Consider the following 24,998-nt stretch of genomic DNA (forward strand, 5'->3'; position numbering starts at 1 on the left):
CTGCCTGCCTAGTTTTTTTCTAAATGCCTGAAGCTTTGTTTAAATATTGAGATTAAATAAATTAAATATTAAGATGTGCCCACTTTCCTCTATGTCGTGAAGTTAGGAACAATAAATAACCATAGTACCTGGAGAAAACCCACACAGGCACAGGGAGAACATGCAAACTGCACACAGGCGAGGCAGGATTTGAACCTGGGTCCTCAGAACTGTGAGGAAGATGCGCTAACCAGTCAGCCACTGTGCCGCCCCGTTGAAAACATATGAATATGATATTTTTAAACATAAATACTCATGCTTACATGTTAATTGAGAATTAATTTTATATCTTGGCACTGCGGTCTAGTTGTTAGGAAAATGCAACATCGATATTTTCTGTTCTTAGGAAATGAGTGTTGCAGTCTCAAGCAACTCAACATTTTTAAGAGTCTGAATTATCCTAGAATTATTATTATTATTTTTTTACTACTGACCGCAACGTGCCCAGAATGGCTCACCACGAGTTGAGAATCACTTCTCAAAACAGTAGCACTTTTGACATAAAAGAGGGATATTAGCATCATGGGTAGCTTGGTTCTTTTATTCTTAGTGTATAAACTTTTTTGACGACAATCCAGTCCTCTTTTTAGTTTTAGATGATAATATGATGTAATTGCCCTAATCTATTTTCAATTGAGCTGTTCTTGCAACTTTTATTCTTACGTACTACCTCTGGTTCCCCTTTTAAATTGAGATTGTACATTCATAATATTATTCTTAGATTGTGCATGTTTTTCATCGTGTATTCTTAAATTCTGCAGTTCTTGCCGTTTTATTTGTGAGATACTTTATTCTGGTCTTCATTTAATGTGACACAGCAATATGAGAAATGTATCAATAATGGTGAATGCGAGGATTTAGATATTTGTTTTTACAGCCCTTATCAGTCTTATCTTCAGTGTGTGTCAGCTGCTGAGTTACTGAAGTGGAAAGTGTGACAAAGACTGTGCAGAGAATTAAAATTGTGTGCATACCAGTTTATTATTTTGGAAAAGATTCACTACACAATTTAAATAAAACAATGTGGAAAGCTGGAAAAGCTCTCTACCATGAGTGTCTACGGTACAACACGGAAAATGTCCATAGATCAGCTTGTAAAATCCAAGTCCAAAGGACTTCTATATACAGTACGAAGTAGAGTGTTCACTGTTGCGTCATCTTGGCTGCCTCGGCTTTGATGAGCGAGATGAGTTCAAGGTTTATTAGAAACACAAAGCGTAGTCCTGCGATCTACAGAAAGAGATGCAGCAGATGTAAGCACCATATGTCACAATGTATTGATCTTTTTAACTAGCCATTCATTGAAAAGCTTGGAACTTCAAGCCGAGACATTTACTGAAGTAAATGACCACACTTTTATGATTTGCCATTATTGTCATTATATTGCTATATAGTACTGTAGATCCATCTATTTTCTATGCCACTTGTACTCATTGGGGTCACAGTACATAGCAGGGTACATACATACCAATCCCAGTGACAAATAACCATTCCCACTCACACCTATGGACAATTCAGTCTTCAATTAACCAAACATGCATGTTCTAGGTGTGTGGAAGGAAGTCAGAGAACACGGAGAAAACACACATAAGCACAGGGACAAAATGCAACTGCCACGCCACAGGAAGGTTGGAGCTGAGATTTGAACCCGGAACCTCACCATTGTGAGGCAGACGTGGTAATCACTATCTTGCTCAAAGTCCAAGTGCCTCAAAGGGTGAAATAAATGTGAATTATGTGATCAAATATGGTCACTTGCATGATAAAGGGTAAGCAAGCCTATCATATAAATCATACACTGTATAACTTGGCCTGGAGGTGGGGCTCGAAGGCGAGCGCCTGGTGGCCGGGCCTGCACCCATGCACAGCCCGAAAGGGTAACGTGGGTCCCCCTTCCCATGGGCTCACCACCTGTGGGAGGGGCCATAGGGGTCGGGTGCAGTGCGAGCTGGGCGGTGGCCGAAGGCAGGGACCTTGGCGATCCGATCCCCGGCTACAGAAGCTGGCTCTAGGGATGTGGAATGTCACCTCTCTGGCAGGGAAGGAGCCCGAGCTGGTGTGTGAGGTCGAGAAGTTCCGACGAGATATAGTCGGACTCGCCTCCACACACAGCTTGGGTTCTGGTACCAGTCCTCTTGAGAGGGGTTGGACTCTCTCCCACTCTGGAGTTGCCCACGGTGAGAGGCGCCGAGCAGGTGTGGGTATACTTGTTGCCCCCCGGCTTGACGCCTGTATGTTGGAGTTCACCCCGGTGGACGAGAGGGTAGCCTCCCTCCGCCTTTGGGTGGGAGGACGGATGCTGACTGTTGTTTGTGCCTATGCACCAAACTGGCTGTAAGGTGGTCGGTGCCTGTCGTGGCGGCAATCCCCGAACCTGTTGGTGGACACCAACGGTGAGGGATGCCGTCAAGCTGAAGAAGGAGTCCTTTCAGGCTGAAGAATGGAACAGGAGATCGACAGGCGGATCGGTGCAGCGTCTGCAGTGATACGGACTTTGTATCGGTCCGTTGTGGTAAAGAAGGAGCTAAGCCGAAAGGCGAAGCTCTCAATTTACCGGCTGATCTACGTTGCTACCCTCACCTACATCTGATTCAGATGCCTCCCGGACACCTCCCCGGTGAGGTGTTCCGGGCACGTTCCACCGGGAGGAGACCTCGGGGACGACCCAGGACACACTGGAGAGACTATGTCTTTCGGCTGGCCTGAGAACGCCTTGGGATCCCCCCTGGAAGAGCTGGATGAAGTGGCTGGGGAGAGGGAAGTCTGGGCGTCCCTGCTAAAGCTACTGCCCCCGCGACCCGACCTCGGTTAAGCGGTAGCAAATGGATGGATGGATGTATAACTTGGCTGATAACCTTGACACACACCTCCACTACTGAGTTGTTGTTTAGTTTCCACTTGTTGCCCGACAGAACAGGTCTGCCATCAATGTAGATGGGCCGCCTGCCCTCATTGGCGATGAAGAAATCCCCATTATTCTTCAGTTTAATGATACCTGGGAACATCAATTGTCATTTTACCATCACACATTGTTAACAGTTGGCATGGTTGGGGTTTTCATTTCCTCATGTTAAACCACCTTGTTTTCTTGATATTTTCCAGGCGGGTCCCTCTAGTGACAGATCCACATCTATCTGTTTATCTTTGGTTGCCCGGCCAAGTGTAATCTGAGTGAGGATAAATGAAATTAATGTTAGAAATATAATAAACTTCCAAATTGATCTGCTCTAAACATACATGCAAACTTAAACGGTATGAACAATTTGACCAAAAAAAAAACATGGGGGGGGGGTTCTGGGGGGAGCAGAGAATTTCTTATTTTATTTTAACACAAATCAAGCAATCTGGAAGACTCTGAAGAGTACAATAAGGCAAAATTTTAAAAAAATTCTTCACGCAGAAGAACATTTATTTACACCGCTCAAGTACATGATGTACAAATTTAAGATTAAAATTAAATTTGCCTCATTTCTTTGCTTTTTTGTTTTGGCCTCCAACTTGAGCCAGGCCCATCTCCACCTGCACCTGATGCCTGCTTCAAGCTGTGCCACATGAATAGCATCCTCCTCTTTAAGCGCTCTCATTCTGGAAAAGAATTGACTAAAATCATTGTCTGTTTCACTTCATTTTTCACTATTACCAACTTCAAAGGCCAATCCCAAATGCATCCTCCAGGAAAATATTAAGTGCAGTATTTCTCTGTTTTTATTGGCCATTTCTGAATTTGAAGCAATTTCATTCTCCGTTGTGACATAATCCCTAGCATCGCTCCATCGCTTAATACATTTAACATTAATATCTGTAAATTAATTAGATAATTGTAGGCGCGTTTCCTAATTAATACAACCGGTACTAGCGGATCAGCTCTTGTCGCCGATGTTACGTGTCCTTCGCGGTTCCGCTGTGACCACAACCAGGACCACGACCCGCAGCACCTCGATGCGAAAATACAAAAGACCAGTGCAACAAATATGACACAGGCTGATCTGATGAGCAAAACTTTTGCTTAAACGTAAGAGTGAGCAATCGAAGATGTAGAGGAGCCAAATATTGTACTCAAGTAAGAGTACTGTTACTTAACAATAATGTGACTCAAGTAAAAAGTAGTGCTCCAAAAAAATACTTGAGTAAGAGTAAAAAGTACACAGTGAAATAATTACTCAAGTACTGAGTAAATAGCACAAAAAATAAATAAAATGGAACTGGCACTGCACGTGTTTTCTCAAGTTATAACTGAGCTGAAATATCCACGTTTGGGCAGACAGTGCCAGACAAATACTACGATACATGAAAGCTGTTGTTTTTGTTCGTCTAAATGTAAACAAGAGTAGCGCACCGTTGCCTTCATGGTAACGACGACCTTCCCAAAATGGTGGCCATTGTGGCACGACAATGAGCCGGGCTTATCAAGTGTTAATACCTATGCCCGTGAAGCCCAATAGAAGACGTCGTCTGAGGTCAGGTGACTTTCTTTTGTCGTTTGATTGTTTAACTTGACTTAAATGTCACTAGTGCTTAAATTAGATTGGTGTAAACAGCACCCAATGCGAAAGTCGAAGTCATAGTCTCACGCACGAAATAGCTGATAAATAAGCAAATAATTGATGAATAAAAGTAGCGAGCGACTTTCAGATCATTGTAACGGAGTAAAAGTACTGTTACTTCTTAGCAGCAGAAGCAGCGGAAGTGTTTTTTCTGGTCTCGTCAACTCCTGTGACTTTTCCAAAGCAGGTCCTGAGCGCCTAAGACGCGGCGACCCCCCCAGGAAAAACTCATCGGCTCTATACAATTCACGTAAATGGTCTATTTTTAGTCCAAAACGGCGAATTTCGCCAAAAGGCGACTGATTTGCATGTACAGAGGGTACGGAAAGTATTCAGACCCCATTAAATTTTTCATTCTTTGTTATATTGCAGCCATTTGCTAAAATATTTTTTTTTCCTCATGATGGTACACACAGTGTACAATACAATACATAGTGTATTGTGTATTTAATAAAGAATAAAATGAAATCTCACAGCCATAATTATTCAGACCCTTTGCTGTGACACTCATATTTAACTCGGGCGCTGTCCATTTCTTCTGATCATCCTTGAGATGGTTCTACACCTTCATTGGAGTTCAACTGTGCTTGATTATACTGATTGGACTTTATTAGGAAAGCCACAACCCTGTCTACATAAGAACTTACAGCTCACGCATGTCAGAGCAAATGAGAATCATGAGGTCAAAGGAACTGGCTGAAGAGCTCAGAGACAGAATTGTGGCAAGGCACAGATCTGGCCAAGGTTACAAAAAATGTCCGCTGCACTTAAGGTTCCTAAGAGCACAGTGGCCTCCATAATCCTTAAATGGAAGACGTTTGGGATGACCAGAACCCTTTCTAGAGCTGGCCGTCCGGCCAAACTGAGCAATCGGGAGAGAAGAGCCTTGGTGAGAGAAGTAAAGAAGATCCCAAAGACCACTTGTGGCTCAGCTCCAGAGATGCAGTCGGGGCTTTATGGCAGAGTGGCAGACAGAAGCCTCTCCTTAGTGCAAGACACATGGATTCTGGTAAAAAAAACAAAACACTGAAGGACTCCAAGATGATGCGAAATAAGATTCTCTGGTCTGATGAGACCAAGATAGAACTTTGGAGGAATGGCAGAAGATCCCTAAATCCAGGTATGAAAAACTCATTCCCAAAAAGACTCACGGCTGTATTAGCTCAAAAGAGTGCTTCTACTAAATACCGAGCAAAGGGTCTGAATATTTATGGCTGTGTGATATTTCAGCTTTTCTTTTTTAATAAGTCAACTCCGTTTTTTACTGTCAATATGGAGTGCTTTGTGTATATTAATGAGGGGAAAAAAATAACTTCAATGATTTTAACAAATGGCTGCAATATAACAAAGAGTGAAAAATTTAAGGGGGTCTGAATACTTTCCGTACCCACTATATGTCTAAAGAGTACACCAGTGGCACAGTATATTGACTTACCTCTCGCGATCTCATGAGGTAGCGTACCATTCGTCCTCTGAGAGCGGCCAGCGTCTGGTTGTCAAAGTCAGGCATGCTCATCCCTGTGACACAGTCGAGGTTTAGCATGGTAAAATTTAAAAACACTCAACAACTTAATGGTATGGGGACACACGGAAGTTACTGCTTTGGATGAGTCAGTGTCACATATCGTGTCATGAGCCATGATGACAGTCTGTTCTTTTGGTATACAATTTACAAAAAAGCTATTAAAAAAAAAAGCCACAGAAAAAGCTAAACAAATATCAAGAGTTAATCCTTTGATGCTTGCTAGCTGACATCGTACATTTGCGCACGTCTAACATGATACGTCGACATCTTACATCTTGGGCTGGGATGTGCTTTGAACTACAAAACCTGATGAAAACAACAACAAAAACCGACAAACTCAAATAAATTGAAAACAAAAAAACAGCCCTACTTCAGAAGTTCCAAAAATATATCCGTTTAAGCCAACCGTTTAGTGAAAGAACCAATTTCTACCTGTGATACTATCCACGAGGACCTGCCAGCGGGGTAATTCTTGCTCCAACTGTCTGATCTCCCTTTTTTGGTGACGATCAGATATCATCAGTTCTGGAAAGCAAAAGAAGATATTCAAGGTTTCCAATCAATTAATGATGCTAAAATAAACTTTCATCCATCTTACCATGTTCCAATACTTCATCTCTGCTCTCCCTGTATGTGAGGACAAGATGGCAAAATGAACAGAGGTGCAATTTAATGGATTAGTAAAAGATATCTATCCCCCACATGATCACCAAACATTGAACACCATGCTTTGCCCACATTAGAAGGCATAGGCAAAAAAGCTTGGGAATGCAGCATGGCCCATTTGTCTACGAAACCTGCTGTCGATTAAGGCTCATTCGCGATAATTCCAGAGCTGCCAACCAATAAAAATTCACTTCACTAAAATTTGTCTGAATATCCCTATTTTCTAAATTCCGTCAAGAACATTTCCGTGCAACAGACATAATCGTAATCGTTAATAAATTATGGCTTCAATATCTGTCATTTGAATGGTTTTATTACATCAACCTTGTAATGGACACAGTTGCAACCTGAATCAAAGTACCAGTATATGATATTTTGACCTTCCAACATCAAAAATATTTGAGTCTATGGATGAATTCACCTTTGCCAACTTTGTTTTCAACCCTGGTAACAACAACAACAACAACAAAAACAACGCAATTCTATTAAAGCAGATTAATCAGACCTCATCAAAATTAAAACTCAAAATAAATAGTGCTGAATTGGATAATTTATGTATGAACAATAGTTCTGGTTTCTATTTTGTGCAATAGAAGTACATGTAAGAAGAAGAAATGTAAGTCTTCTCTTGCATGCTATTTACATATTTATATTTCCTATATCCACAATTGCTGCTGAAACACTGCAAATTTCCCCATTGTGGGACTAATAAAGGTCATCTTATATTACAATTATTTATTAATAATAATAAATTATTATTATTAATAATAATATACTTTTAACGTGCTCGTGTTCTGAAGTGACGTGTGCAGTGACATACCAATGATCAGTGACTTAGAATGTATTGACACCAGACGCAAAGAGAACTTTTGTAACAAAATATGGACGTTCCCTAACATTTGGCAGCTCTATAATTCTCTTGCAAGTGTTCGTCAATGTATGAGCGCTGGAATTCACTGCTGCAAACCAAACCCCCAAATTAAAGAGTGCCTTACTTTAACTTGACGTCATCAACAATCTGCTCAGCATCAGAGAAGTTCAGGACTTGGTCCCCCTTTGGGAGCGGCTGGACTGCAACACAACACATTATTAACCACACTAAAATGATTTATGCTTTACAATCACAGCACAATGTATCACATTTGTTTTTGTAAAATTACAATTTTGCATTACAAACAATGACTTTGTCAAATTTATTGAGACCGTGATAGTGTGATCAATATGCTTATAAATGCAAGTGAATGGGACTTTGTGAATAATGTCCAACGACAATGACGAAAGAAAAAGCAAAAGAGAAATTAGATTTAAACTTGGATATTATATACAATTTTAACAAACGGAAAAGTATTATGAGTCAAATCCATAAGTAAAGTATAGTAAATTTAGTAGTTTACCAGTAGAAGACCGAAGAGAATCTTTGAGCAGGATTTGTACACTTTTTAACCGAGGTTTCCGTGACTTTTCCAAAACATGAATTTGCAAGACCGAAGAATGACCTATTTCCTGGAATTTTGATTCTAGTTCCAAATGGTTCTAGATTCCAATTCTTTTAGGGGGCAGGGTCAAATTTATTTAAATCAAGGGTGTCCAAACTGTGGCCATCCATTTTTATCAGGCTGCGGCATAGACTAAAATCAACATTTGACACAGCATGTTTTGTTTTGCCTGCACTGTACTAGAGTACTTACTTGCTACACTAGGTGGCAAGACAGGAGTAGTAGTAGTTTGTTCTCATCGCTCACTTCCTTGTTTTCAACCTTTTACATATTTGTTACACAGATTTGACGCAAAGATCAGCTTAGTACAGAATGTTCCTGTTATATGTTTGCAAATATGATGAAATATGAAAACAAATCTATATTATAGCTTCACATTGCTTGAACTATACTGATGGATTGGTTTAGGCGCTAACCAGTACCTGTTATTTTTGGATGAAGTTGTCTGAACTTTCTATGAATTTTAATTCAATAAACTCTTTGCGTTTTATGTACTTTTCTATTAATTTCTCACAGGGTTGCTCTTACCCATTATTAATATAAAACCTCTGAACTTCAATTTAAAGGTGACAAATGTTCTTTTCACATGGGGAAGATTACACTTTCATAACAGAGTATTATTTTTTAAAACCTCATGAAAATACATTCACACATACAGGTACATCTCAATAAATTAGAATATGGTAGAAAAGTATATTCATTTCAGTACTCCTATATTATTTAAATTCATTAAACACTTGGGAAAATACTTTTCAGAGGGTAAATTATTGCCTAACATCATTGTGTCTTGATTGTTACATTGATATTCTAGTTTTGAGATGATTAATTTTAGGTTGTTGTTTGCTGTTATCTATAATCATGAAATTATACATAAACAGTATATTTAAAAAAAAAATCATTCTGAGTGTGTGCAGTTGCATCTCTATAATGAGTTTCACGTTTTTGAATTGAACTGCCTAACCAAATTAAGCTTTTGACACTACTCTAATTTATGGACATGCACCTTTATGAGTGTCTGATGCTGCAGCCTGCAGGCATTTAAAAAATGTTACGGAACTCTCACTGATGGGAAAACAAAACAGCAACCCAGTCCAAATTAGCAGCAAGTACAGTATAAACTCAAAGACAGTTATTGTTGAGGAAAATTATCATATCTCCCTTTTCAGGCTGTGCGCTTGAGCTTTATGGACAGAGTGTGTCTCTTCCACACATGCTCACTTTATATAAAACACACATGCAAATGTTAACTGGCATGAGTCGACCAAACGTTTTAGTTCCACTTTAACTTGTTAGCTGCCTCAATATTGGCATAATACGTATTTTATTGTTTTACTCACCTGATAGTGACTTAAGGTGCAGTGCTGAGCCCGATGTGTCCGGCCGGAGGTGTTCAACCATGTTAATCGCGCAACCTCCTTTGCACGATATTATCTTATTGGAGGTGCTACACGTAGCCGAGTGGTAATTTATTTTTACAATGTTAAGCCACACTTTCGCCATTGCACAGCGGCATACACACTGTTTTTCTTCATTGGTGGTTAGGAGACCAGGTATCAAAACCATGCATTACCTAGGTAACATGATGTTGCACTTCTTTGTCAATTTCAATTTCAATCGCACATTACACAATTTTATTTGTTTTACGCATCCTAAATATTATCCACGCAATATTTCCAGAACCTTTCATGACTGTATGAGCCCTGTTTGAGATGCATTATGATATAAATGATGTCAATTCACTGTGTCCACACAGCTTAAATACCACACATGTATTATGAGGCATTTTAAAGGACATTACGTTGGTTTGAATGGGTAAGCCGACTCACCACTCTGGTCATCCAGTAGGTAGTACTGCTTCAGAAGCTGCCAGTGGACCAGCAGACTTTTGGGGGTGCGCGACTGGTGAAAAACGCTTGGGTGTTTACTCAGAAGCTCCTGGAATATGTCTAATTTGGGCTGACTCGTCTGTTTGATGACAAACAAACATGCAGCTGTTTCCATCATAATGGTACAATCGCGAAGCAATCACAAAAATAATCACTTGTACTGACCGAACCAATCTTGGCCAGTAGTACTTCCTCAGCCTGGCTGAAGAGAGCTTTGCTTTGTATTGCCGCTACGGCTTCCGGATGAAGCTGTCGCATCGCCTGCCACGCGAGTCTGAACAGCCACGACCATGGGAAGGAAAATGAAGGCTCAATATGTCAACTCAGCGAAAGGAGAAGATTCTGCTTGCCTGCATGATGTCTTACTTTGAGACGACGGGATCATAGAGGAGCGCATACCACCGCTCTTTAATTTCCCGCAAAGTGAAACGACAGCTGAACTTGACCCCCAAATGAACTGATGTGAGGTCTGTGGTCTGCAGAATACAAACATATATGATCACATACAGGATATTAAAACTGCATTAGACTTACACAGGCAGCACGGTGAGCGACTGGTTAGCACGTCCGCCTCACAGTTCTGAGGAACAGGGTTCAAATCCTAGTCTGTGTGGAGTTTGCATGTTCTCCCCGTGCCTGCGTGGGTTTTCGCTGGGTACTCCGGTTTCCTCCCACATCCCAAATACATACGTGGTAGGTTAATTGAAGACTCTAAATTGCCCGTAGGTGTGAATGTGAGTGTGAATGGTTGTTTGTCTATATGTGCCCTGCGATTGGCTGCCGACCAGTTCAGGTTGTACCCAGTCGCTCATCCGAAGATAGCTGGGATAGGCTCCAGCATGCCCGCGACCCCAGTGAGGAAAAACAGTACAGAAAATGGATGGATGGATAGACTTACACAATCGAATTTAATTTACTAATAAGATCCAATACAAGAGCCCAATTCAGCCTTTACAAAGACAACTAGACAAGGTCGTAGTTGACCACAAACTATCCTATTAAAAATCTTCTACATACCTTCAAAATTTTGATTAGTGATTTATTATCTGCAGGCTCTAAAGATTATCCTTTGTTGTGACATGTAACAAGACAGATTCTATCCCGTCTGCTCGGACAACAGTATACCAGTAACTGTTAAACATTAACAATGCTTAAATATAGAAATACACAAACAGCATTTAAATGATGATTCAATTAAAATGTATTGCACATAAATGTTGAATAAAAAAATTTACCAAAATAAATATTTTTGGGAAAAATACTAAAGATTAGTTTTAAAAAAGTTTAAGTGAACTATACTTGCAGGATTTCTTTTGCGTACCAGTACAATGACCACACACTTTCAGAATCACTGTCATAGGCAAAGGGGGAAATTAATTTTTGGAATTTGGAAATCAGATTTTTGTGTGGAAGGGGTATTTTATTTTAAGGCCATGTAGCCCAGCCCATCTTAAATCTAATGTAAGTGGATGGGATACATTACTTCTCAGCGACACTGTCAAGAAAGGTATTCATTTAAAAATATATTTATTAATTATTGTGGGGGAGACACGGTGGACGACTGGTTAGAGCGTCTGCTGTTTATCTATATGTGCCCTGCGATTGGCTGCCTCACAGTTCTTTCAATCCCCGGCCCCGTCTGTGTGGAGTTTGCATGTTCTCCCCGTGCCTGCGTGGGTTTTCTCTGGGCACTCCGGTTTCCTCCCACATCCCAAAAACATGCATGTTAGGTTAATTATAGTCTCTAAATTGCCCCTAGGTGTGAACGTGAGTGCAAATGGTTGTTTGTTTATGTGTGCCCTGCGATTGGCTGGCAACCAGTTCAGTGTCTACCCCGCCTCCTGCCCGATGATAAATGGGATAGGCTCCAGCACACACACGACCCTTGTGAGGATAAGCGGCTCAGAAAATGGATGGATGGATATTATTTTGGCTGTGGTTTACATTTAAATTCAACTACACGGCATCATTTGGGGTTTCTAATACAGTATAGTGGTAACTTTTTTTTACTTGCATGGAATTATCAAGATCCATCTTTTCAAGATTAAATCTAATTTGATAGCACAGGTGTACCTAATGAAGTGATCACTGAGAGTATATAACACGTTTTCTACTACTCACCTGCAGCACTGCATTAATAAGCAGCAGGTCGTCAGTAGGCTTCCAGCGACCCAAGTCTTTTGTGATGTGTAGCGGCTGTTTACTTTTCTTCATCCTTTTAGTTACCGCCGTCGGATGCATCAGCATTGTGAGAGACGGCGTCAAAGCTGGGCCTGATTTTGCCACCTGACAAGGTAGAATTAGAGAATGGGGAAGGGGGAAAAAAATCAAAAATCAGGATTAAAATGAAATGTTGATGACATGGTTTTCATGTTTTTTTTTCTTACCTTCTTTTTCTCACTGGATGAAGGCTCACTACCTGAGCAACGTATAGGTTCCATGAGAGGAGGAACTTTAACTCGACTTGATGACTTGACGAGGCTGCTTTCCACCAACTCATCGTCAAACTTCTTCCTCTTTATTGATCTGCGGATGTTGTTTGACAACATTGATACGCTAGTTTGCAATTCAATACATAATACTATCACGAGAAGTAACAAATCTACATCTTTATTTATTCCCAACAAAATATGAGGACCAAGCAAGGAATACACAATAGATTGAATGAAACCTGGAGGAACTTCGGCGTTTGGGAACGCCACTGCCAAATGCTTGCGTCGCTGTCCTTTTCACATCTTTTATAACAAGCGACTCTTCGTCTTCTGAGCGGCTGTGTGAACTTGCTACTGCCATCGGCACACCAGGCTCACCCGCTTGCATCTTATCAAATAGAGCAAAAGACAAAGAAAACATGATGCGTCTACCTTCTCTGCCTATGATCACTTTACCTCCGGAGAAAATGTAGACATTTTAACCACCTCAGGTTAATAACAAGCCTGTACTTGTTTCGAGTGATACAAATGGAAAACAAACTGAATATCATCAGTTTAGGATTAAATTTAGCATTAACACAATACAAAAACAAAGTGCATGTGTGGTGCAGCAGGTATTATTTTTGTCCACTAGGGGTCACCATTCTCACTTTGTATATTGTAGTATCTGAGAATTTGAGTGTGTGTGGCTTTACAAGGCAGGGTCTGGCCTGATGAGTGAATCGGCGAAAGAGAGTGTAGTTGGCTGTTTTCAGTTTAGGTTAGCAGCTGGCTGTTGGCTGGCTAATGGTTACCAGGGTCCAACATTAGCGGCGGTCTGGGGCCACTACGCCGCTGTGTCGGGCCACAACCTGCGGATAGACACTGGCCCGTGTGGGCCAGTACAAGTTTCTAAGTCACCGAAAACTTTCCCCCACTGAAAATGGCCCAAAATGTCACTTTCAGTGTCGGTCGGAAATGATTTTATCCCCGAAACATCCTGTCAAAGATAGGATGTTGTGTTGACGCTAGGAGAAACCGCTACCAGCACCGCCTGACTGGATAAACGGGTACACATTCGGGTTAGGCCTTAAGATGACAGCTGTGCCTGAGCTGCAGCCTGTAGAATGTTATTCTGCCCCCTGAGTGGACTTTAAACTGTTTACTGAGACACCAGTTGGAGCTTACTGTAAAACTAAGCGCATAACAAAAATAATTACCCTCATTTTATATTTAAATACAAGACATCGTTTTAGACAGCGCCAGCTTAATGCTAACAGTCAATGGAAAACCTTATTGCTAGCTAATATTAGCATTTGATCACGGGAGGGATTTATCTTCAAATAACAAATATTCACACACAAAAGCCGTAGTAACACATATAGACGGGTAATATAACAATACTCACGGGCATATAGTCTTCCTAATGTGTGAAAAACGAGTTAATCAACATTATATTGTGACTTTCTTCTTCTACTCTTTTTTTAGCTTACATTAAACGAGTAGCTCCATGCATGTATCGCATCACACTGCCCCGAGGAGGCCAAGGTGCACACAGCATGAAGAGCAGATAGTCATTGACTGCATAAAAATACACTTTTTTCCCCTGACTGTGACATGAAATCAGACTAAACTTATTTTTTTTAGGACAGGGTATTTACACTGTTAATCGATCATCAAAAGAGTTGTTAATTAAATTTCATAATCATTTAGTTGTCCATTGTAGCACTTCTAGTGTTTATGTTTTGTTGATTATTTCCTCTTGTTTACTGCCTGGAAGAAGAAAAAACGTTAGAGATACGTGCAATGTGGGGGTCTGTTTCATACATTCAGTGTAAACACGGTGATACTTGTCACTTGAAAATGTACTTTACATGCAAATACACTTCAAAAAAGTAAACATCTTTAGAGAGATTTTTCCCCTCTTTCTTAACGTGAGTGAAAACTGTGGGGGAAACATTTGGGAAGCGTCCACACCTTTTCAAAAATAAATGTGTCTATTCAAAACAATAGTAAAACCACATTATTGAACCAAAAGCCTCGCATTTAACAATAGTGTGTAACAATCATGACATCGATAGCGTGATAGAGGAATATAAAGGCACTTTAGCACATCACGGGACCTGTTAAATTCCTTCTTTCAGACAATCTAATGCAGGCGATACCACTTCCTTTGCAACTTGTATATTTGTTTATACGTGAGCGTCACCTCAAGTTAAGTCCGAAACGACAAAGGAAACACGCTCCACTCCGCAACATCAGGCGTGATGCACAATGCAAAACAACATTAATATGAAACCTCTGTGCATACTGAGATAAAACCAGGCTGTCTTTATTCTCCTTAGCTAAGACAACATTTAATGTGAGCTAAAGCCTCTGTTGATTAGCAAGCTAATGCTAGCGAGGTACACGTTCTCGTGACTCACCGTTCCTTCGTTGGTTTACTTGTGGTATTGGAGCCGTGATCTGGAGTGTATATTGTATATCGGTGCGTAGTTGATCAAAACCGTGTATGCAGGTGACTCACTGAACTACATAACGAGATCGGTGCAAAACACAGTTAGCATAAAGCTCTTTGGAGTTTTGTTTTCTTCTTGTGAGGAAGTGACGAGGCAGCTAACAGGTTTTCGGAGCAATGGCGCCACCTTGTGAACAGGAGGGACGGCAGCATGGGTCAGTGGTACACTGAGAAAATGTGTAATTAAATTGCAGTTGCTTTTGGAAATTTCCATGATTGCAATTTTAGTTACATTTGAAAAATAATAACAAAAGCTAATAATTGTTTGTCCCGTGTAACTTCCTCACTCTGAAGCGGACGCTTTGGGAGGAGGAAGTAATGTGTTTCACTCGCCATTCTACTTAGTCTCAAACATGACCTATTTTTCCAAATATGACCTTGAAGCACCACATTGTGGTACAATCTATTAGTTCGTCTGAGATTTTGAAAAGGTTAGACTCATAGTTACTCTTTTTAAACACATAAAAACATATATTTATTTATTTATTTATTATATGACTTACTCACTTATCTGAGTTGTCATATGAAACGATGTAGTCTAAATGTGCACAATTTTGTCATTAGGTCAACATGGTACGTTATGGTGGTTTTTCACATCCTTCCACATTTCCTTTACACATATAATGCAACTAACACTTTTTATCATGTATTTACATTTCATCATATTTTGTTATCAGTTTGTTATTGTGTAAAGAACAAATATTTGGTTAGCTCCAAAATAATGGTCCATGCTTTTAATCCACTTTTTTTTTTAGAGGAAAGATCCAATTCCCTCGTTGATGCAATAATTAAAAATTGAGAAAAGTAATCAACGTGTAATCAAATGTAATTAGTTATATTTGAGAAAATAATTGAAATAGACTACTATTACATTTTCAACAGGGTAACTTGTAATTGTAAACAACTACGTTGCCAAAGTAATTTTACTTACACTGGTCGTCACACAGCACAAGAAGGCAGACTCAGTTACTGCTGAATTTATGACATTACCACTGCAATTGAACCTAGTCTTAAACCAAGGACCTCCTGTATATACTGTATGTTGTCATTTGCTACAGAAATCTAGTCGAGACAACATATAACATTTACAGTAGCTCTACGTGCATTGATCTTGTTCATTTTTGACGCATTGTCTGTTGCAAAAGCAAACATAATGAGTTATCCGGTCAAAATCATTGACTCGGTGCGGTCTACACACAAGACCTTTGACATCCAATAACGTATTTCTGAGAAATGTATGTCTACATGCCAAAACGTTTGCTACTGGCTAGCCAGTTCCAGGAAAGTCTAATCATTTAGATTCAACCTCAAATAGTTGAGCCCATGATAGATATTTCTGCATCATATTGGCACATACATTCAGACAAATGGACAAACTGATAAAACGCTGTGCATGTACCTTGAATTTTATTGTCATGTACAGTTTCAAAATTCAATGTTAAATTACAATAAATACAGAATTCAGACACTAAGCTAAGTTTACAAACTGTAATAAAAAATGTGAGCATTGCTAAGCCATATTTACAAAGTCTTTGTGAATTCAAAATGTTTCCATCATGTTTGTTTATGCAAAGAAATGTTTCCAACAGCTGCCATTTGAGTGAAGAGTTTTCAAAAGAACCCTGTCCCAATTTTTGTTTTCCCCATAACTGCCTTGTGGCAATCATTTTCACAAACACAAACACAAGATTGTAATTGTCCAAACACAATTTTTTACCATGCAAAAAGCTTTTTTTTTTTTTACACTCTTCTCTGTGACGCTCTTCGTATCCTCACAAAAAAAAATGTAGGTCCAAAGTGGAATACCTATTGACTAATGTCAAACAATTAGGATTTCAACCAAAACATTCCCAAAAGTCACACACAACTTGGAGTTCGATCATCACATGTAAAGTTGAAAACATTGGCATATTTCATGAGACCTCAGCTCAGTGAGCAGAAAAATGATTAACACCACTCCATTTTCTTTTCTTTTCTTTTGTGATGCCCCTACAGATGACCAAAGAGGAAAAGGTGATGATAACCATAAAACTGGAAATGGAACTAAGGCCCTACTATTAAAAAAAAAAAAAAAAGAAAATCACCTGGCTGTTTATAGCTGAGCAACAGTAATAATAAAATATCAATGATATACACAAATAAATTTTACTAAGCAGATGCTAAAGTAAATACTACATGTATTACCACTAATTAATCCAAACGGTATCATATAAAATACCACTGGGGGACAGTATCACTCTGCACACAACTTGTGCTCCCTCTTGGATTTCATGATGGTAACAGTATAAACTTGCATCATTAATAGACTTGATTAACAAGAGTGAAAACTATTTAGAAATTAGAACAACTTGAAAGTCAACCAGCTTCACGGAAGACTTTTCGACTTTGGGGTTTCCACTGTATGCCCTTGCTAGCACACTAGAATAGCACAAACTACACACTAAGACTAGGTGCTTGATTAAGATCAAGGTGTGGGAGGTCATATCCTGAATGAACACAGTTCTTAATCACACTTGCTTCATTCATTCTAATACAAAAATCTGCTCCCAAGGCTTAACATGTTGAGTTAAAATAAATGAAACATGGTCTAACGAGCATCTGTAAAATAACATCCATGGGAGCTCTCAGACTTTGTGCAAATATGCGCTATCATAACCTAAAGGCTAGTTGAACTCCAACGGAGCGCCTCGGTCGCTGCACTCTACTCCAGAGGCGTCTTGTGGGCCTTTTAGCCATTTTGACATGATCCCGAACAGGTCGCCGCCTGCCCGCGTGCTTTGTTCTCTTGAGCGCTGCGGTCACGTTCACGTAACTCAGCCAACTCAGAAGAGTGTGTCATCGTTCAACAAAATGCAGGTTAATGACATTTTCAGGAACGAGCAGTGTCCGTGTCATGGGCTTCACAGAATCCCCCTTTGGGTCCGGCCGCACATCGAACTCTATCAGGATCTAGCAAGACCAGCAACAGAGAACAGAGACTGAAACGTGATCAGCATACATGAAAACTGCTTTTAGATAAGTTCTTGATAACGTGACATGTCGAACCAGTGCATCGCAGTGATGAATGAGTGAGTGATAAATGTTTTCTCACCCTGGCGAGAGCAAGGTAGAGCTCCAGCTCAGCAATACGTCGGCCTATGCAGCTGCGTTTTCCCACCCCGAAAGGCACAGAGGCGTACGGGTGATGAGTCTGGTCCTTGCTCAACCATCTGTGTGGCAGGAACTCATTTGGATTTGGAAACACGGCCGGATCGCGTGATGTTGCAAAGTGGCACAGTGTAATCAGAGTCTGGAAGGAGTGATTTTAGTGTTAGGTTTTTTGGGGAATTTATCATACTTAGTCAGGTCCCCTGAAGGGGAACTTTAACTCCCACTATACTGTGTATACTTTGTGCACACGAGAGGCTGATATTCTTACGGGATTCCCACCAGGTCCCGTTGGACCCACGGGATGGGAGTGAATTTCACTATCGACCGCGGGATTGGGCAGGAGTGGGAGCGAAAGTCGAGAGGGCGCGACTGGGAACCGTGACTTTTAAGATATTAATAAAAATGGATCAGGAATGACTGGGAGTAAAAGGGTGGGGGATTCTGTAAATAACATTTGGGCTCGGTATTGGGAGGGAATGGGATCAAGCTCTGTGCGAGTGGGAGGGAGCTGGAGTCAAAATCCACTCCTGTGTCAGTCTCTATTGCACACAACCCACAAAATCAGATCACACACATCCAGGCGCGCAAGGAGAGATTCAGATTAAAAGGGGTGTGCAATGAGGCTGCACCACTTGAGCTGGGGTGGTGGGGAGTGGGGACGATGCCTTGATCAAGGACACGTCGATAGTCGCCAGCAAGCAGACTAGCATCTCTCCAACAACTCGTCGATATTTTTACATTTTTGCATGTGTCCTCCGACTCCAAAGCCCAAGCAAGTCCTTACAGACCGAGCTGCTGCTGCTGAAGTGTGTCAGATTCCGTTACACACTCACATTTTTAGGAATGAGGTAGCCTCCAACCTGGATGTCTCGCTCAGTGATGACTCGAGCATTAGCAGGAATGACCGGATACAACCTGTCACCAAAGTCAAAGTCACCAGTCGTGAACAAACTTTTCGCATTCCAACTCTGCCTCTTTTGGAGGAATTCTACCTGAGCACTTCTTTCACTGTGGCCTTCAGTAGAGGCATGTGCGCTACATCTGCTGCCTGGGGCACCTTCCTGCCTTCCAGTACTGTCAGGACTTCATCGCGCAGAGAGGCCTGCACCTCAGGGTGACGCGACAGCTCGTACAATGACCAGGACATCGTGCTGGATATCTGATAATAAAAAGCATCCTTACGATTACAATAAATCAGTGGAGAGCAAAACATTATCATTAGCACTGCCCAACATTTACTAATTTCTAATACTCGTTCCATGGAATTGTGTTATTCACTCCCAACATTCTGTTCTCTTTATTTTGTAACGTATCTCTCAGGTGCACTGGTGCAGTCAAAAAAAAAAAAAAAGAAAAAAAAAAATCAAGCATCCACCTGTTTGTTTTTTGGGTCCAATCAGATTTCATCCTCTTAGTGCTGCAATGTCAATCTAATCTGCCCGGGGCCTCCAGAATAAAGTAATGCTGGCTCATGTAACCTAAACTATATTAGCAATGGGACCAGTGGCGACTGGTCAATAGCTGAGATCGCTGAGGTAGGGGGTTAAATTCCAGCGCCCGTAACAGCGCCACAAAATCTAATAATAATAGTGCCCCCTGCAGAAAACTCCACCAGCCACCACTGAATGGTATTGCTTATAAAAACCTATATCTCTCTCTATATATATATAATTACAACGTGATAGTGGTGGTATAACGAGGTGCGGGTAAGTCCCTACTGAAGGTCCAGGTACCAAATCCACCGCCCGCCAATGCAATAACTGTATGTACATGATGTCTAACAGCAGCAAACAGCAGACGTGTCAATGTTTGGTCTTACGGTGTCGACGCCCGCAAGCAGCAGCTCTGTGATATTGCTGTAAACAGTCTTTATGGGCAAATTTGTTTGGGACAGAAAGTAGGCAATGTAGTGGCCCTCCACTTTGTCTCCATCCCTTTTTTTCTCTGCTTCCCTAAGGCGCTGGTCAATGTGGCCTTTCGCTGTAAATGCAGCGCAAAGGTAGATCATGTTAACACAGAGGAACACTATGGAAACACTTCATTAGGTTCACATACACAATCTAATGAGGTGCATTACAAGAGCTAAGATTACGATGATATAGATCAGTGTTTCCCATCCCTTTCTTGCCAAGACACATTCGTTACATTAGAAAAACGTCACAGCGCACAACTCAAAACATTGAGGAATACAAGTGGATACCCAAGTGAATTATGTACCTTCTGCCCTCTAGTGGAAGAAAATGTAATTGTTATGTCTGTCACTACGTTGCGGGCATAGATAGATACACTGAAAGACAGTAGTAAATAAATACATTGGATAATTTCCCGCAGCATACCCGATGAGCTCTCACTGCACACTATTGTGCCGCACAGTGGTTTTATTGATGAAGATAATATTTAGTTTTGATTGACTCTTTCAGAGAAGTATTGATTGAAGTTAAGTAAAATAGTGTGCGACGGTGTAGAACTGCACTGCAATGTAATGCCAATTGGTTGTATTATTTTGGCTGCTTTATTTGGCTTTCTAACAAAGATAAAATGTTAGAAATGCCTCCAAGTGATACCTCTCTGACATTGTTCATCATAACTGAAAATGATTATCTTAAAGACACATTGTCTGATACAGCGCTTGTATTCTAGCTCCTTAATTTGCACAAGTGAACGTGATCAATGTGCAAAATGTCAATTCAACATAATTACTAATTGCATAATAACAAGTTGAACTCCCACATTAGAGGAGAATAACATGACATCATGCATCATATTCAAGCCGTTACATTCCCATATCTTGTAGTGCGTGCAGTTTAAGGACTATAATCTGTGGTTTGCTGATCCACTTTGGATCAGCTTGATCATTTTAAACATGTTTGATTTTCATGTTTGGACTTCCCAGATGCGCATACACGCGTAGGAGCAGGGGCAGATAACAACCCAGCTCTGATTGGAAACCAGCAACAGCCAATGGGAGCTGGGGAGAATGCAAGAAAAGTAATTACAGAAGATTTATAGACTTCAAGATTTTTTTCCTTTTGCCGTGTTTGTTTTGAGAACGTTAATTTTGAGCATGACGCAACATGCCGTACACGTACACCCCGATTGATTCTTTTTGATGACGTGATTTGATCATTTATGCAAATGTTGTACATTCTGTTCCACAGTATATATAATCTCAAAAGGAATTTCAAAACACAATGGAACCTACCGAATTCAAACATGTTGTCCCAGCACTGACAGAAGGTGTTCCAGGGTTTGGGGAACAGCAAATGTATCCATCTTGGCATTACCATTGTAAGAAGCGTTTTTACGAACATGGTGTTGATGGACTCAATGAAGATCTCGGTTTCTTTCGGAACGACTGGCTCCAGGCAGCCAATTCTGGACTCAAACAACACAGAGGAGATACCTGTGGAAAAAAAAGAGAGCGAAAAACAGATCAAAACTAAATGGGAAAAGTCAACAGGGACTTGATGGATGGTTCAATGGTCACTGTGATGAAACACTTCCTCATCATCACTTGGTCCAAAAGTATTCAGTGAGAGATTTACTTGTGAGTCTTTATGATTTACAGTATAAGAGGTGATGTGACAAGATGGAATATGTCTTAATGACGCCAGGATAGTGCAATCAATATGACTATATTTCAGTTGTCCATAAGATGATGCTACATCAGTGAAAAAGAAAATGGGTCAAGTCAGGCTTTAACATGTACGCATGTTCAAACTGTCAGCTTTATCACGAAACAGTTCAATTTAGCCTCACCCTCGAGGCCGAAGTAATAGAACTCCCTGGCGATGTCGGTCACAAGGCCTTCGGGGTGTCTGCGCAGGCGAAGTTTGACCATGAGGTCACTGACCACGCCGTTCAAGGTTTGGTCATAAGCTTCGACCGCCTTGGGCGGCAGCATGTGCTTCGCAAGGAGGCTCCGCACCTCCTGCCACTCCTCGCCTTCACTGAGCACAACACAAATCAATATTATCATTCATATGTATTGGCTTGTCTGTGAAAAGTTCAGTGTTGTTAAAGCAAGAGGCCTTAAAGACAAAAAAAAAAAAAAAAAAAGGCGCGCGACATCAAGCATGTTGGAGCTTTCGCTCATTCCATTAGGAGTTGATTTTGAAACTTGATCACCAAGAGACGCAAGTTTGTACAGAAGACACACAATGGAGGGTTGAATGCTAAATTTGCGTGGCTCATTTGATCTCACCCCAAATGTCCTCAACTTGTGTTTGTGCATGGAAGCATTCTGTATTTCCTGAAATAGTGGCCAGCTACATACAATACCACCGGGCGTCTATTTGAAGGAAGCATCTATTTGGGAGGAGTATTGTTACTTCCATGGTAGAATTGGACTGGAATGTGTAACTGCCTCACAGAAGTGGTTTCTATTTGTGTACCGTCTTATTTTTGCTTCCTATCTAAAATGCAGTGCAGTTTGATGTGGAACTAATTGTTGCCTTACTTAAATTTCCGCATGGTCACATATGTAACATAGATGCACGTATCCGACAAGCGCTCTGGCAAAATTATACATTAAGTTTATACATGCACGGCTTTGCTGCACCGCGGTAAGATATAATGTATATAATGTCACACAACTTAGGAAGCTCATGGAGTATCTTTTATATCAGTGATTCTCAGAGTTTTGTACGGTACCTGAAAGAATCACTGCCCAAGTACAGTTCAGTTGTATTTGACGTTTTGCATTTAATCTGTAAGAAGTGTTTGTTTTTAAACATTTAGTTAAGTACAATTTGTTATTTAACTTTTATTTGCAATACATTTGAAGTCATTCATTTTATTTCTCCTTGAATTTGAAGCGCAGTGTTAGAGTTCAAACAGTGCATCATGTTACAGTGGCTTACAATTATATGAAATATACTTTTTAAGGATAAAATCGATCTTTTTGTTGTTGTTGTTTTTTAAGGGGGGGGGGGGATTTAAATGAAAATTTAGGCTTACTATGCTACTGTATTATAATGTTGGTTATGATGGTGGTACTTGTGACCCATCTATTTTGTTAGGTGGTACTTTGTGTAAAGAGTTTGGAAAGCACTGTTCTCCATGCTGCTCTGCCATCAGCGCCACACCAGCAGTGAAAACACTATCCAAATCAGGGAGGCGCGAACAAGGCTAGTCAAGCTGCTGCTTATTTTCCTGAGTGAAAAATGGGCAGCATGTAATATATGTCATTTATCTTCGTTTGAAATTGAAAGAGAAAACTTACGATGTCAACAGTCCATAGTGCTGACCTCTGAGCTTCCTGTAGTCCTTCCAGGAGGAAAGGTCAGAGCGCATGGGGTGCTGGCCCTCTTGCCTCAGCACCTGCTCAATGAGCGCCGGATGAGCCACATGGACCGTCGTGATGGGCCCGAAGCTCGCCTTCCACATGGGCCCGTAGCGCTGCACGCCCTCCAGCTGGGACAGGGAATATGGGTTTTTGCAAATGAAACTACTACGCGTGTGCATATGGGGATTTTGGGTTTGACTACAGATAATGACTGGTATGACTTCAAAACATGCTGACTGACAACAGTCCCATTTATCAATGCTCAGAAGCCAAACAGAAACATGTATTAGACAAAGCAGTTCTATGCCATGTTACATAAATTTGAAGAATTTTTAATGAGAAAATGTCCCACCTTGTGGGGATTTAATGGCACTGTGTAATGTAACCATCAAGGTCCTGCAAGATAATGCTTTTATAATTACCCCTAACCACAGATGTTAAACTCAAGCCCTTGGTTCCAGATCACTTTGTGTAGCCCATAAAAGCAGACAAAAATGTGTGTACTTTTCTTTTCTTATCATTTTGGCAGAAAACATGTCCCAAAAATGCACCCCCCCCCCCCCCCCCCCCCCCGCCACACACACACACACACACACACACTAACAGACATTGCAAGCATTCGTTTCACCAAATCCCTTAAGTAAAAGTGAAAAACAGTTTTATACCTCTATATTTGCAAGCCCCAATTGTTCATGAGTTCAAATTCAGTTTGTCATTAACAATACAGTATTTACATTGAGCTACAAAGTATTAGACAGCTGTCAGTATGATGGAGAACTACAACCACAAGTGCAGTATATTGTTAAATTAGCCTACTACTTATTTTAATCCAATGTGAGCATTATTTTATAGGCAGAATTCTTGATACAACTGGAAAGTAGATTTGCATTTTGTTGTTCAATGTAACTAAAACTAATTTGCAATTAAAACCAAAAGCAAAACCAACAAGTCAATTTGCATGGTGCAATTCAAATATCCTGCCAATATTCCCCGTGGGTGCTGTCATGTTGAACGTGCTTCTACCTGTAACTGGTGCAGCTTGGACAGCCCCCGGCGAGCGAATAAGTCCCAGGCGAAGCCGAGCACCGACGGGCCGGGCATGTCGTCCAGGCTCCTCACCGTCGTCGCGTCGGGCCCGGCCGCTGCGCCCTCGGCCCACCTCTCCACCCATTTGAGGAGGGGGGAGGCGCTCCGGCCGGATACTCTTAGGGCTTGCTGCAGCATCCTTCTCACAGAGATCATGGAGCGGTCGCCGGACGCCGATGCTCATTTTCTCTCCCCCGCCGGGCTGGAGGCTCTATTTATAACCCCGCGACCTGCTCCTCGAACCCGCGGAGATAAAGCTGTCAATTTTCAGATTCGGGGCCAATCGTGGGTGTGTGTGCGGCCCAGGTCCCGCCCCCGCCTGGATGAGACGATGGAGCCCGGAGGTGTGTCCAATCACAGGGCCGCTCAAGGACCAGCCCCGAGAGGCAG

At 41.1% G+C, this 24,998-nt stretch overlaps 2 protein-coding genes across 4 annotated transcripts; both read right to left on the minus strand.

Annotated features, from left to right (window-relative positions):
* Positions 1-986: 986 nt before the first annotated feature.
* Positions 987-15,171, minus strand: mcrs1 (microspherule protein 1). Of its 3 annotated transcripts, none has more exons than XM_061688714.1 (15): positions 14,994-15,171; positions 13,284-13,439; positions 12,828-12,976; positions 12,544-12,682; positions 12,278-12,442; positions 10,523-10,632; positions 10,322-10,430; positions 10,097-10,235; positions 7,770-7,845; positions 6,707-6,735; positions 6,541-6,633; positions 6,019-6,101; positions 3,119-3,206; positions 2,907-3,034; positions 987-1,269 (listed from the first exon to the last, which is right to left on the minus strand). In XM_061688714.1, the coding sequence occupies exons 3-15, from the start codon at positions 12,974-12,976 to the stop codon at positions 1,183-1,185; spliced, it is 1,395 nt and encodes a 464-aa protein (XP_061544698.1). In that variant the 5' UTR covers positions 13,284-13,439; positions 14,994-15,171; the 3' UTR covers positions 987-1,182. The 3 variants fall into 3 exon arrangements, with proteins under 3 accessions (XP_061544698.1, XP_061544697.1, XP_061544695.1); XM_061688713.1 differs by having other exon boundaries at positions 13,239-13,439; XM_061688711.1 differs by lacking the exon at positions 13,284-13,439.
* A 1,302-nt stretch (positions 15,172-16,473) lies between these two features.
* On the minus strand, positions 16,474-24,764 carry LOC133408676 (25-hydroxyvitamin D-1 alpha hydroxylase, mitochondrial). The gene is made up of 9 exons (XM_061687811.1): positions 24,546-24,764; positions 23,460-23,650; positions 21,995-22,185; positions 21,438-21,638; positions 20,055-20,215; positions 19,228-19,394; positions 19,069-19,150; positions 18,177-18,374; positions 16,474-18,034 (listed from the first exon to the last, which is right to left on the minus strand). The coding sequence occupies exons 1-9, from the start codon at positions 24,762-24,764 to the stop codon at positions 17,921-17,923; spliced, it is 1,524 nt and encodes a 507-aa protein (XP_061543795.1). The 3' UTR covers positions 16,474-17,920.
* Between the last annotated feature and the right edge of the window lie 234 nt (positions 24,765-24,998).

This window comes from Phycodurus eques, chromosome 10 (genome assembly GCF_024500275.1).
Source record: "Phycodurus eques isolate BA_2022a chromosome 10, UOR_Pequ_1.1, whole genome shotgun sequence".
Taxonomy (NCBI): Eukaryota; Metazoa; Chordata; class Actinopteri; order Syngnathiformes; family Syngnathidae; genus Phycodurus; species Phycodurus eques.